A 12,437-nucleotide genomic window follows, 5' to 3' on the forward strand; every position below is an offset into this window, starting at 1 on the left:
GCGGCCATTGGCAGATAGTTGGCAGCTCGCACAGAGAGGCCATTCACCCCGGTAGGAAGGAGCTGAGAACACTGCCTCGGAAATGGTCTTCTCTGAATATTTTGATGGAGGGACTCTGGACGCCCTCTGAGTGCACGTTCGCTCCGACGCGCTCCAGCTGAAATTCATATTCCGGCTCTTCGCAGGTCCGACGCTCCGTTTGAAGCTCCTCCGCTGGAGAGACACGTCGGACACGTTCTTTGTGTCCTTCTGTGAATCGCAGGAATTCAGAGGTTTTTCAGTCTGGGGAGGGAGAAGAGAGAGGGGGGGGGTTCTTTTAATGATATTTGGATAAAGTCCAAGAACAAGAGAGTTCAGACAAGAGGCGGATACACACAGGTCAGACGCTCTGCTCGCTCCCTTTATCCCTGATGCCATGGATGAACAAACTACAGAGGGAATAATTACTCACAATTAATTTCCCTGTCATATATCTCTCCGGCTAATGAAGCGTGCTGGACGGGGAATTCCTTTGTTTTGATAACAAAGCCTCTTTATTTGACGTCTTTGGATCTTCATGTGGATGAAAATAAAGAGTTGTGTGATCGTTCCTCTGCTGCAGGCTGAGAGGACGCTCTGTGGCTCACCTGGTCTGAGAGCGCCGGGGGGGCCACGGAAGCGTGCGGCGCTCGAGCACGGGTCGGAGCGCGCTCACGCTATAGTCAAAGGAAGGGGACTTTATGAGACTACGTCATGTGTTGGGTTGTTGACTCACAGAAACCGGGCTCGCTCGGTGGTAAATCCACAGCAGCAGGGTGAGACTGTGTGTGTGTGTGGGGGGGGGGGGGGGGGGGGGGGTCACATGTTCCCGTCCTGTTTCTCTCCCACAGTCCAAACACTCTCAGGTCACATGAATCACAGTTTCTAATCTCTGCTCAGATTGTTCCAGCTTTACTCTGTTTTTCAGCTCCACCAGTCGCTGAATGTTCCTGCTCACTCCTGGCACGGCCGCATGTTCCAACACCAGCTCCCCTGTCTCACATCTGACTTTCTAATGCCCAGCGACACGTGCGTGAGGATACAGATAACTCAAGAAACCAACACTGACTTTGGCTGGGATTGAAAAATGAAGCCGAGCTGCAGTTCCTCGAGTGTCCACAGGAGGCAGAGAATCCCCATCAGCTCGTCTTTACATTCACAGGTGTTTTCCTGACAGTCAGGCTCCTGCTGTGTGTTCACGCACACACACACACACAGCAGGAAGAGGACGAGCCTGTGCCCGGGTCCCTGGCCTGAAGACCACCCTGACAGAGGAACTGAGGCGGCGTGCTGAAGGTCTGCTTCCTCTCTCTCCGGCGTCCACACGTTGAAAAACGCCTCTTCAGAAAGCAAAGGCTGACCTCGCTCATGTTCATAATGAACAGTTAATATGCACGCTCAAGGATCTCATAGGAGTCCTGCAAAACCTTCAAAGATTCAGCCGTATAAAACTGCAACCCAGGTGTGGTGGCTGAAGGCGCCAAACGCCATGTCAGGGCGAGAATCTGCACCGTGCATTTTCCTCCCGCCCTTGGACGTCTGCTGCAGCGCTCTGAAGGGGACAAAGGGCCTCTGCACGGTGAGAGGAGCGCCGGCACGGAAAACAAAAGCCGGGGCCAGCGGTGCGGCCTCGGCTCCTGTCGCTTCATTAGGCAGTGAAAAGCTCTGCTGTGCTCCTGGTGAGCTGCAGACCGGCTCAGCGAGCAGCTGCAGGGACACCAGAGGAAAGACCTGCTGCTCACACTAAACCCAACAGGCTCGGTGCACAGCTGCAGAGTAGAGTACAGTGTTTTCTGATCATGAAACAATCGTCTGGTCGCTGATTGTTGTTGGTGGGTTTTATCGGTTCCTGCACGACTCGTCCTCCCAGCACGGCCTCTGAGCCCGTCTGATAAACACAAACTGATCCTGATGTTGACACAAAGACCCCTCATGAGCGTTTCAGCTCCGAGTGTTTGGCGTCCGGCCCGGGCCTCGCCTCTGAAAGGATCTCCTCGCTCATAAAGCTTCCTGTTGATGCCACCCTCGGGGCCACAGTGGTCCTCAGAGACACCGGCGGCTCGGGGCCTTTTGAGGTGAATTAGCCGTGACCGGGTCGTGCTGCGAGCGGAGCGGCTTGATGGACGGGCAGAACAGGAAGAGGCGTGCGTGAATTCTGCTGGAGGTCAAACGCTTCAACGATTTAACCCACTCAGATCTCCCGTCTTCTCTGCAGGCGTTTTCTGAGGACCTAACAGGAGACTTGATGAGGTTGTAGCCATGGTGACGTCATTGTGGGGGGCGTGGCCTCTCTCCCCCTGCGGCCTTGTGCTGATCGTCTTCTCGTCCGTGTGTGCGTCCGAGCAGACGCACGTCAAACCTGCAGACTGCAACAGAAAAGAGCATCCTGTCGTCTCGTACCAAGGTGAGCGCGTCCACTTCCTGTTGTCATACCGTAGACAGCCAATAGGAGAGAGACGTCCTGCAGGTCGATTAAAACGCTCCTCTGTCTCCAGCGCTGAGGCCGTGGGTGTCCGAGTTCTCTCATGGAGGAGCGAAGGATTTCTCTCAGCTGGCCCTCGACCTGAGCCGACGGCAGATCGTTGTGGGAGCCAGGTGACAAAGAATGGATGATCGGACCTAATCGGACCTGATCGGACCTGATAGGACCTGATCAGACCTGATCGGACCTAATCAGACCTGATCAGACCTGATCGGACCTGATCGGACCTGATCAGACATGATCAGAGCTGATCGGACCTAATCAGACCTGATCAGATCTGATCAGAGCTGATCAGACCTAGTCAGACCTGATCAGCTCTGATCAGACCTGATCAGAGCTGATCAGACCTAGTCAGACCTGATCAGACCTGATCGGACCTGATCGGACCTGATCGGATCTAATAGGACCTGATCGGACCTGATCGGACCTGATCAGACATGATCAGAGCTGATCAGAGCTGATCGGACCTGATCGGACCTAATCAGACCTGATCAGATCTGATCAGAGCTGATCAGACCTGATCAGAGCTGATCAGACCTAGTCAGACCTGATCAGAGCTGATCAGACCTAGTCAGACCTGATCAGAGCTGATCACACCTGATCGTCACTGATCGTCTAACGGGAACAATCTCTTTGACAGAAACTTTCTCTTCAGACTGAGTCTGACCAACGCCTCACTGATACAGGTACAGTCAGCCACTGTGATGCTTTAGCTTAGCTTAGCATTCTTTAACTTATGATGATCCAGTTTGAGGACCTTACGTTGTGTCTGTGCTTCGTTTCTGTCCTCTTGGCTGTAAACAAACTAACACATGTTATTTTCCCCGTCCAGGCGACAGAATGGGCTCCTGATGAAGAAACCAAGCGCTCGTGTCAGAGCAAAGGGAAGACGGAGGTCGCGTCCCGCTTCATTTCCTGCAGAAATGACTGAAGGACGGGAGAGTCTCTGCTTTTAATAAACAGAGTTGTGTTTCTTTGTTTGTCTGCAGGAGGAGTGTCAAAACTACATCAGGGTGTTGTTGATAAGTGGGACGACGCTGTTCACATGTGGGACCAACGCATTCACCCCCGTCTGCGTTACCAGGCAGGTGGGTACAGAAGACCCCAGGACTGACTCACTGCAGGAGACAGACTCTAGTGGACACTGGAGGAACTGCAGCTGTAAAGTTGAACATTTTAACATAGAGCTCTATGGAGACTGACTCACTGCAGGAGACAGACTCTAGTGGACACTGGAGGAACTGCAGCTGTAAACATGTTTATTTTAACATAGAGCTCTATGGAGACTGACTCACTGCAGGAGACAGACTCTAGTGGACACTGGAGGAACTGCAGCTGTAAAGTTGGACATTTTAACATAGAGCTCTATGGAGACTGACTCACTGCAGGAGACAGACTCTAGTGGACACTGGAGGAACTGCAGCTGTAAAGTTGGACATTTTAACATAGAGCTCTATGGAGACTGACTCACTGCAGGAGACAGACTCTAGTGGACACTGGAGGAACTGCAGCTGTAAAGTTGGACATTTTAACATAGAGCTCTATGGAGACTGACTCACTGCTGGAGACAGACTCTAGTGGACACTGGAGGAACTGCAGCTGTAAAGTTGGACATTTTAACATAGAGCTCTATGGAGACTGACTCACTGCAGGAGACAGACTCTAGTGGACACTGGAGGAACTGCAGCTGTAAAGTTGGACATTTTAACATAGAGCTCTATGGAGACTGACTCACTGCAGGAGACAGACTCTAGTGGACACTGGAGGAACTGCAGCTGTAAAGTTGGACATTTTAACATAGAGCTCTATGGAGACTGACTCACTGCTGGAGACAGACTCTAGTGGACACTGGAGGAACTGCAGCTGTAAAGTTGGACATTTTAACATAGAGCTCTATGGAGACTGACTCACTGCAGGAGACAGACTCTAGTGGACACTGGAGGAACTGCAGCTGTAAAGTTGGACATTTTAACATAGAGCTCTATGGAGACTGACTCACTGCAGGAGACAGACTCTAGTGGACACTGGAGGAACTGCAGCTGTAAAGTTGGAAATTTTAACATAGAGCTCTATGGAGACACTGGTCCGCATGTTATTTATTGAATTTGTTTCCGTGTTTTTTTTCTCTCTTCCAGATCGGAAACATGAGCCAGGTGTTGGACACAGTGAACGGCGTGGCTCGATGTCCCTACGACCCTCGGCACAACTCCACCGCCATGGTGACTGAACGCGGCGAGCTGTACGCAGCCACGGTGATCGACTTCTCCGGGCGTGACCCCGTCATCTACAGGAGCCTGGGGAACATGCCGCCGCTCCGGACGGCTCAGTACAACTCCAAGTGGCTGAACGGTGAATAAACACGACTGGCGTTTGTCCGTGTGTCCTCCTGGCGTTTGTCCGTGTGTCCTCCTGGCGTTTGTCCGTGTGTCCTCCTGGCGTCCGTTTCTCACGCTCTCTGCATCTCTCTCTCTCCTTCAGAGCCTCACTTTGTGTCCGTTTACGAGATCGGTCGCTTCGCCTACTTCTTCCTGAGAGAGACGGCCGTGGAGAACGACTGCGGGAAGATGGTGGTGTCCCGCGTGGCCCGCGTCTGTAAGAACGACATGGGCGGCCGCTTCCTGTTGGAGGACACCTGGACGACCTTCATGAAGGCTCGACTGAACTGCTCACGCTCCGGAGAAATCCCCTTCTACTTCAACGAGCTGCAGAGCACGTTTTACCTCCCCGAGCAGGAGCTGATCTACGGGATCTTCACCACCAACGTGTGAGTGATGAATCCACGACGACACGCCGCGGCTTATTCAGACGGACATCTAAACGTGTCTCTGTCCTCGTCTCTCTCAGGAACAGCATCTCGGCGTCTGCCATCTGTGCCTTCAACCTCAGCTCCATCACTCAGGCCTTTAACGGACCCTTCAGGTACCAGGAGAACCCTCGCACCGCCTGGCTCTCCACGCCAAACCCCATCCCCAACTTTCAGGTACGTTGAGTCCGGTTCTGGTCCTTCGCTCTGTCCTCAGCGGACGCCTAACGCCCGCTTCCTTCACGCGCAGTGTGGGACTCTAGAGGAGGGAGGGAACCTGACCGAGCGGAGCCTCCAGGACGCACAGAGACTCTTCCTCATGAACGACGTGGTCCAGCCTCTCACCACCAACCCGCTGTTCACCCAGGACAACCTGCGCTTCTCCAAGCTGGTGGTGGACATCGTGCAGGGTCGGGACCGACTCTACCACGTCATGTACATCGGAACAGGTGAGCGGGGACGTCAGAGAGAGACGCGGCTGCGGACTTTACGGGAAGAGGAATAACCTGAGTGTCATCTCGTCCAATCAGAATACGGCACCATCATGAAGGCCATCTCCACCACCAATAAGAGCCTTCACGGCTGCTACTTAGAGGAGCTGAGGATCCTCCCTGAGGGCCACATCGCTCCAATCAAGAGCCTGAGAATCCTGCACGGGGACAGGTCTCTGTTTGTGGGGCTGGACGACAGGCTGGTGAAGATCCCGTTAGAGCGCTGCTCCCGACATCCAGCACAGAGGTACTAACGCCCCCCCCCCCCCCCCCCCCCAAGGTCCCAAACAAGTTCAAGTTGCACCATGTGATCGGCTGCTCGATGCTGCAGTGGTTTGACTCTGGATCTCGATTCTTGGGGTCACACTTAAATTCAGTTTTCAATTCAAAATAATTCAGGATTCGTTGATCCATGGATTCAAAGTGATGAATGAGTCCAACCTTCAGGATCTGTGATACTGGATCAATATCTTATTATTGGGCAGTCTAGTGATTTAAAGAGTCGGGCAAAGAATCTCAATTTTTCAATGAATTGATTTTTTTACCGCCTCTACTTAGCTTCCTCACAGGGAGGAGGTTGCTGGTTTGAATCCGCGTCTGTCAGGAGTCTCCCTGTGCATGGCGTGGGTCCTCTCCAGCTTCCTCCCACAGTCCGAACACACGCTGGTCAGGTTAGCTGCTGACTCTGAATGTCAGCGCTGTGATTGGCTGGAGAGCACCCTGTGATCCCGCCCCCCTGGTTTTCTCTCCTTCAGTCAGTGTTTGGAGGCTCGGGATCCGTACTGTGGCTGGGACCTGAAACAGAGACGCTGCACGACCATCGAGGAGAGCTCCAACATGAACCAGTGGATCCAGAACATCACCGAGTGCCCAGTGAGACACACACACACACACACACACACACACACACACACACACACACACACACTGTTTTAACTTTAATCAGTGTTTCATGCACATTGTGAAATCTTGTCTCTGCAGATGAGGAACTTGACACAGGATGGCGGTTTTGGTCCCTGGGCGCCATGGACGCCTTGTAACCACAATGACGGCGAGGGCTCGGTCAGCAGCTGCATGTGTCGGTCTCGATCGTGTGACGGACCGGCGGCTCGCTGCGGAGGAGTGGAGTGTAAGGGCTCCACTATCCAGGTGTCAAACTGCTCCAGGTACGGCCGTCTGCGGGGGGGGGGGGGGGGGGGGGGTGTGGATCTGGCCTTGGTGAAACAGACCCTCAGTCTTCAGTCCCGTGTTGCGTTCTGCTCCTCAGGAATGGCGGCTGGACTCCCTGGTCTTCGTGGGGGTCGTGCAGCAGCAGCTGTGGGATCGGGTTTGAAGTGAGGCAGCGGTCCTGCAACAACCCCTCGCCTCGCCACGGCGGTCGGATCTGCGTGGGCCAGGGTCGGGAGGAGAGGTGAGGAGGGACCAGTTCACCAGGGAGCGTCCCTTTAAACAGGACTGACATACCTGTGTGTGTGTGTGTGTGTGTGTGTGTGTGTGTGTCCAGGCTGTGTAATGATAAAACGCCATGCCCCCTGCCCGTGCTGTGGACGGCGTGGGGTCCCTGGGCTCACTGCAGTGCTGACTGTGGTGGAGGGGTTCACTCCAGAACCAGAACCTGTGAGAATGGAAACACGTGTCCTGGATGTTCCATGGTACTTATATATATATATCAGCATGTTATGAACTCTGTCTGCAGCCTGTGTAATGGCTCCTCCCCCTCCTCCAGGAGTATAAAGCCTGTAACCTGGAGGCGTGTCCCGAGGTGCGTCGTAACACCCCCTGGACGCCCTGGATACCCTTCAACGTCAGCCATGACGGCTCGCGACAGGAGCAGAGGTTCAGGTACACCTGCCGGGCCCTGCTGCCCGACCCTCAGCAGCTCCAGCTCGGCAAGAAGAAGCTGGAGAGCCGCTTCTGCCCCAACGACGGATCTGGATCCTGCCAGACTGACGGTGAGCCGCGTCACTTCCACCAGAGCGTCCTGCAGGAGGCGCTCAGTGACATCAGCTGCTCTTTGTGTTTTTCAGCTCTGGTCGAAGGTTTGATGAAGACCAGCGGGCAAACTCTGTCCCAGCCTCAGGGCGTACGCTGGGGATTGTGGGAAACGTGGTCCACCTGCTCTCAGCCGTGCTCCACAGGCTTCCGGACCAGGAAGCGAAGCTGCTCGACGGCTGAGGGTCGGACCAACCCGAGCGCGTGTGTGGGCTCGCCTGTGGAATACCAGGACTGTAACACTCAGCCCTGCCCAGGTAACCCCGAGCACCTGAGGCTGCACTCACATGGTCACATGAACACTGCATGAAGAACGTGTGTGTGTGTGTGTGTGTGTGTGTGTGTGTGTGTTCTCAGTGAACGGAGCCTGGGCCTGCTGGTCCTCCTGGTCTCCATGCTCCTCCAGCTGTGGGGGAGGACACTACCAGCGGACTCGGACGTGTAGTAACCCGCTGCCTGCCGGAGGAGGAGACATCTGCATCGGGCTGCACACTGAGGAGGCGCTCTGTAACACACACACGTGTGAGGGTGTGAACATGTTTGTTACTGTCATCAATCAAAAACACAAAGACTGACCAATCACGTGACGAGTCAAAGCCTGTCTGTTTTTGGTCCTCAGGTTGGGGGGAGTGGACCGGGTGGGGGGACTGTGACGATGAGGGTCTGCAGCATCGCACTCGTCGCTGCGGAGACGAGCAGGAGGCGGAGCCTGGTCTGTGTCAGGGGAACGTCACCCAGTCCCGTCCCTGTCGGCCTCACGAGGTGCCGGGTACGCACAGCTTGTCTTCCTGTCGCACAGAGGTCGCGTGAAGGTTGAATCAGAGGAGGCGGGGAACGCTGACACGTCTTCTTCTGCAGAAATGATTATTCATGATAATTCATCGCCTGGTTTTTTTGGTTTGATCTTCACTTTGTTTCATTTCTGTCTCTTCTGTTCTGAAGTGATTTTACCGGGACTGGAGAGCCAGAGCTGTGGAAGTGAGTGGAAATGAATTCTCTCCTGTTAGCTGCATGTCAAGTTCCTTTGTTCAGCGTTCTCTTCCCGTGACACGGATCATATTAAACCTTCAAAGTTCATTTCATGGATTCCATGTTTGAGTGTGGATCCGTTATCGTTGACCTCTCCGTGTTTCCAGCCTTCACCTTGTTCCAGCTGCTCGCCGTGGGTTTGGCCAGTTTCTTTGCCGCGGCGTTACTGTCGGCGCTCACCTACTCGTACTGCCACCACCTGAACCGCCCGTCGGCAGAATCAGCCGTCATCCACCCCAGCACGCCCAACCACCTGACCTACAACAAGCAGGGCAACGCCACGCCAAAGAACGAGAAGTACATCCCCATGGAGTTCAAGGTGTGCTGATTTATCGCCTTCTTTACGCCTGACCTCCTGTCGCCTTTTATTCACTCTGTTTCTGTCTCCGCCCTTCAGACGCTCAACAAGAACAACCTGCACGTTAACGAAGAGACGTGCAACCACTTCCCGTCCCCGCTGCCCCCCACCAACATGTTCACCACCACCTACTACCCCCCCAGCCTGAGCAAGTACGACTTCCACCCGGACTCCCCCTGCAGGACCTACCTGCACAGCTGAGAGGAGGCAACACACACACGCACACACACATGCTCACACACACACACACACGCACACACACATGCTCACACACACACACGCTCACGCACACACACACACATGCTCACGCACACACACATGCACACACACACACATGCTCACGCACACACACATGCTCACACATGCACGCTCACGCACACACACACACATGCTCACGCACACACACACGCTCACGCACACACACACATGCTCACGCACACACACACGCTCACGCACACACACTCAGGCACACACACTCATGCACACACACACATGCTCACGCACACACACTCAGGCACACACACTCATGCACACACACACATGCTCACACACACACACATGCTCACACATGCACGCACACACACTCACGCACACACACACATGCTCACACACACACACATGCTCACACATGCACGCACACACACTCACGCACACACACACATGCTCACACACACACACATGCTCACACATGCACGCACACACACTCACGCACACACGCTCACACACACACACATGCTCACACATGCACGCACACACGCTCACGCACGCACACACGCTCACACACACACATGCTCACACACACACACATGCTCACACATGCACACACACACGCTCACGCACACACACACATGCTCACGCACACACACGCTCACGCACACACACATGCACGCACACACGCTCACGCACACACACACGCTCACGCACGCACACACGCTCACACACACACACACGCTCACACACACACACGCTCACACACACACACGCTCACACACACACACATGCACCATCTGCAAGTGTTTCCTCAGTTAAAAGTTTCCAAAGCTTGAGATGAAAGTGCAGAATCCTGGACATGTTGACAGATCAGATGTTGGTGCAGACTCATTCAGCTCTTCATTACAACACTTAGCTTGATGCATGCTGGGAACAAAAAGCTTTTATTATGATTAGACACAGCTTGCAAATAATTCAGAATTCAGTCTAAACATCTCTCCTTGATTTACAAGTTCCCCAGAATCAAACCAGCCGAGTGTGTGTTCAAAGTCTGCAGGAGTCAGCTGTGAAGACATAATCAGACCAAACATGAAGCTTCACTGTATCAGCGCTGTCATCACGCCTTCGTAGCTACATATCAGTCTGTGACCACACACACACACACACACACACACACACACACACAGTGCTCTGAAACCTTTCTCCCCTCTGTTTCGCCTCTGCAACATTCAGCGGCGTAAATATCACTGATTGAAACGGCGAGCTGGATGTCTGATTGAGTTGGTCAGAAGAATCTCAGTTTGCACAACGCCAGTGAGACACGTTCACATCCTGTATATGACACCTGGTGCAGAGTCTCACTCCTGTCCTTCTTCACACTGAGACACGAGTGGACGTCGGACGTCGTATTTTCAGGATCATCTATCTAGACATCCACACAGACGCCCCCACACGGGACCTTTGTTCTCCTGTTGTCTTTGGCCACACCCACCCTGCGGTGCTCAGGGTGAGGACCCGAGGGAAGACTGAGACCAGACTCATCGACACACGTGAAACGAGGTGGCTGTTAAAGAAGTGGAGAGATCCACGTCAGACCAGAACAGTGAAGAGGACTCTGAAACAAACCTGATCGTCTGCTCAATCAAACCTTCATTTTCAAGGATCACCAAATATACTGCAGCTGGACTTGTAAATATCCCAGTCACTCTGTGTCACTGTGATGCTTTTAAAGTGTTTTGTTTTTACACGTTTTCACGAGTACACTCCGGATCAGCACCAGACGGCGTTGTTGCTGCCTCTCACAGGCTCAGGTGGTTCGTCTGACGAACGCGCTCATCACGGCTCCTTTTAAAAAGAATCCAGCCAAACGTTTGTTTTACACTCAATGAAACGAGAGAGCTAGAGACGGGAGCGATCCGACCTCGCGTCCACGTCTGGATCCATCTGCAGCAGGAGAAGCAGCTCTGCCTGCAGGGATGTGACCACCTGAGCCTGTGAGGGACAAAAACAAGCTGCACACACACGCTGTGATGCAGCGTGCTCGTCTGGGTGCTGTCTCAGATGTTTCAAACCTTTTGGTGAAAACGTGTCAAAAAGGGGCTTGTGCTTAAAAAGAACTAAACTCTCCTTTAACTGTGCTTCAAGTCTTTTTGCTTTTTTTTACACTGTGAAGGAAACAACATTTTAAAGGTTCATTTCTTCTTCTGTTAACACTGTGACTTTGACTGTTGGCCTTTTAAAAGTCCTTTAGGTCTGCTCCAGTTTCAACTGAAGCACCTTAAGTGACCGAGATACTTTAACTGTTTTCACATGTATAAATTCTACATACAAGCCCTTTAAGTTAAGGTCACATATTACCCAGAATCCTCTCCTCCATGTTCCTCTAACATGTCTCTGCAGTCTCTCTACAAACCCCCCAATGATGAGAAAAGTCCATCCTCTCCGTCTTCTGCCTGCTCCATGTCTCAGAAAATGTGAAAATGAGATGTTCCCTTCATGACATCACAAAGGGCAGTAGCCCCTCCCCTTCATGACATCACAAAGGGCAGTAGCCCCTCCCCCAGGTGGGTGACACTCCCACAGCTAGGTGTTTGTTCTGCCCTCTGAGTCTGCCTTCTCACCGTAAACAATAGGACATGGAGCCAGAAAGCAGCGAGTACACCCGAGCCCTTCCAGAGAGGGGGCGTGGTCAGACACAGCTCATTTACATATTTAAAGCGACAGACACAGAAACAGCCTGTTCTGAGCAGGGCTGACATAGAGGTTGGTTGGAGAGGAGGAGATGTGACCTTTAAAGCTTTGAGTCCTGTTGCTGTAAATTGTTGTGAATCTGTTTGAACTGTAAATACAAAGAAATGAAGACAGGTGTTTCCCACCTTGTATTGTAGCATGAAGCTAACCGCGCTGATCATGCATCTTGTTATGATAGCGGGCCAATCAAAGTCTGCATAAAATGTTCAAACGTGTATGTAACATGTATTTTACCCAGATTGCTGAAATGACTCTGTTTTATCTCTTCAATGTTTCGTTGTCGTGCGGTGGAGACGCTTCTGC

The 12,437-nt window shown here is 52.9% G+C and overlaps 1 protein-coding gene across 3 annotated transcripts in view; it reads left to right on the forward strand.

Moving 5' to 3' along the window:
- Nucleotides 1–9,492, forward strand: part of LOC306818430 (semaphorin-5B-like) — a 12,563-nt gene extending 3,071 nt beyond the window's left edge. For all 3 annotated transcript variants that reach the window (XM_079336019.1, XM_079336018.1, XM_079336017.1), the window contains 21 exons: nucleotides 2,234–2,422; nucleotides 2,514–2,613; nucleotides 3,141–3,186; nucleotides 3,333–3,395; nucleotides 3,490–3,588; nucleotides 4,636–4,849; nucleotides 4,979–5,264; nucleotides 5,345–5,480; nucleotides 5,554–5,752; nucleotides 5,834–6,041; nucleotides 6,550–6,667; nucleotides 6,776–6,960; nucleotides 7,062–7,205; nucleotides 7,299–7,446; nucleotides 7,521–7,746; nucleotides 7,822–8,043; nucleotides 8,144–8,314; nucleotides 8,406–8,555; nucleotides 8,729–8,764; nucleotides 8,923–9,134; nucleotides 9,213–9,492. In XM_079336019.1, coding sequence (XP_079192145.1) covers nucleotides 2,278–2,422; nucleotides 2,514–2,613; nucleotides 3,141–3,186; nucleotides 3,333–3,395; nucleotides 3,490–3,588; nucleotides 4,636–4,849; nucleotides 4,979–5,264; nucleotides 5,345–5,480; nucleotides 5,554–5,752; nucleotides 5,834–6,041; nucleotides 6,550–6,667; nucleotides 6,776–6,960; nucleotides 7,062–7,205; nucleotides 7,299–7,446; nucleotides 7,521–7,746; nucleotides 7,822–8,043; nucleotides 8,144–8,314; nucleotides 8,406–8,555; nucleotides 8,729–8,764; nucleotides 8,923–9,134; nucleotides 9,213–9,374 — 3,270 coding nt within the window. In that variant the 5' untranslated portion in view covers nucleotides 2,234–2,277 and the 3' untranslated portion in view covers nucleotides 9,375–9,492. The remainder of the gene's footprint in view (nucleotides 1–2,233; nucleotides 2,423–2,513; nucleotides 2,614–3,140; nucleotides 3,187–3,332; nucleotides 3,396–3,489; nucleotides 3,589–4,635; nucleotides 4,850–4,978; nucleotides 5,265–5,344; nucleotides 5,481–5,553; nucleotides 5,753–5,833; nucleotides 6,042–6,549; nucleotides 6,668–6,775; nucleotides 6,961–7,061; nucleotides 7,206–7,298; nucleotides 7,447–7,520; nucleotides 7,747–7,821; nucleotides 8,044–8,143; nucleotides 8,315–8,405; nucleotides 8,556–8,728; nucleotides 8,765–8,922; nucleotides 9,135–9,212) is intronic.
- Nucleotides 9,493–12,437: the final 2,945 nt, after the last annotated feature.

The sequence above is a fragment of the Symphodus melops genome (genome assembly GCF_947650265.1).
Source record: "Symphodus melops genome assembly, chromosome: 23".
Classification (NCBI taxonomy): Eukaryota; Metazoa; Chordata; class Actinopteri; order Labriformes; family Labridae; genus Symphodus; species Symphodus melops.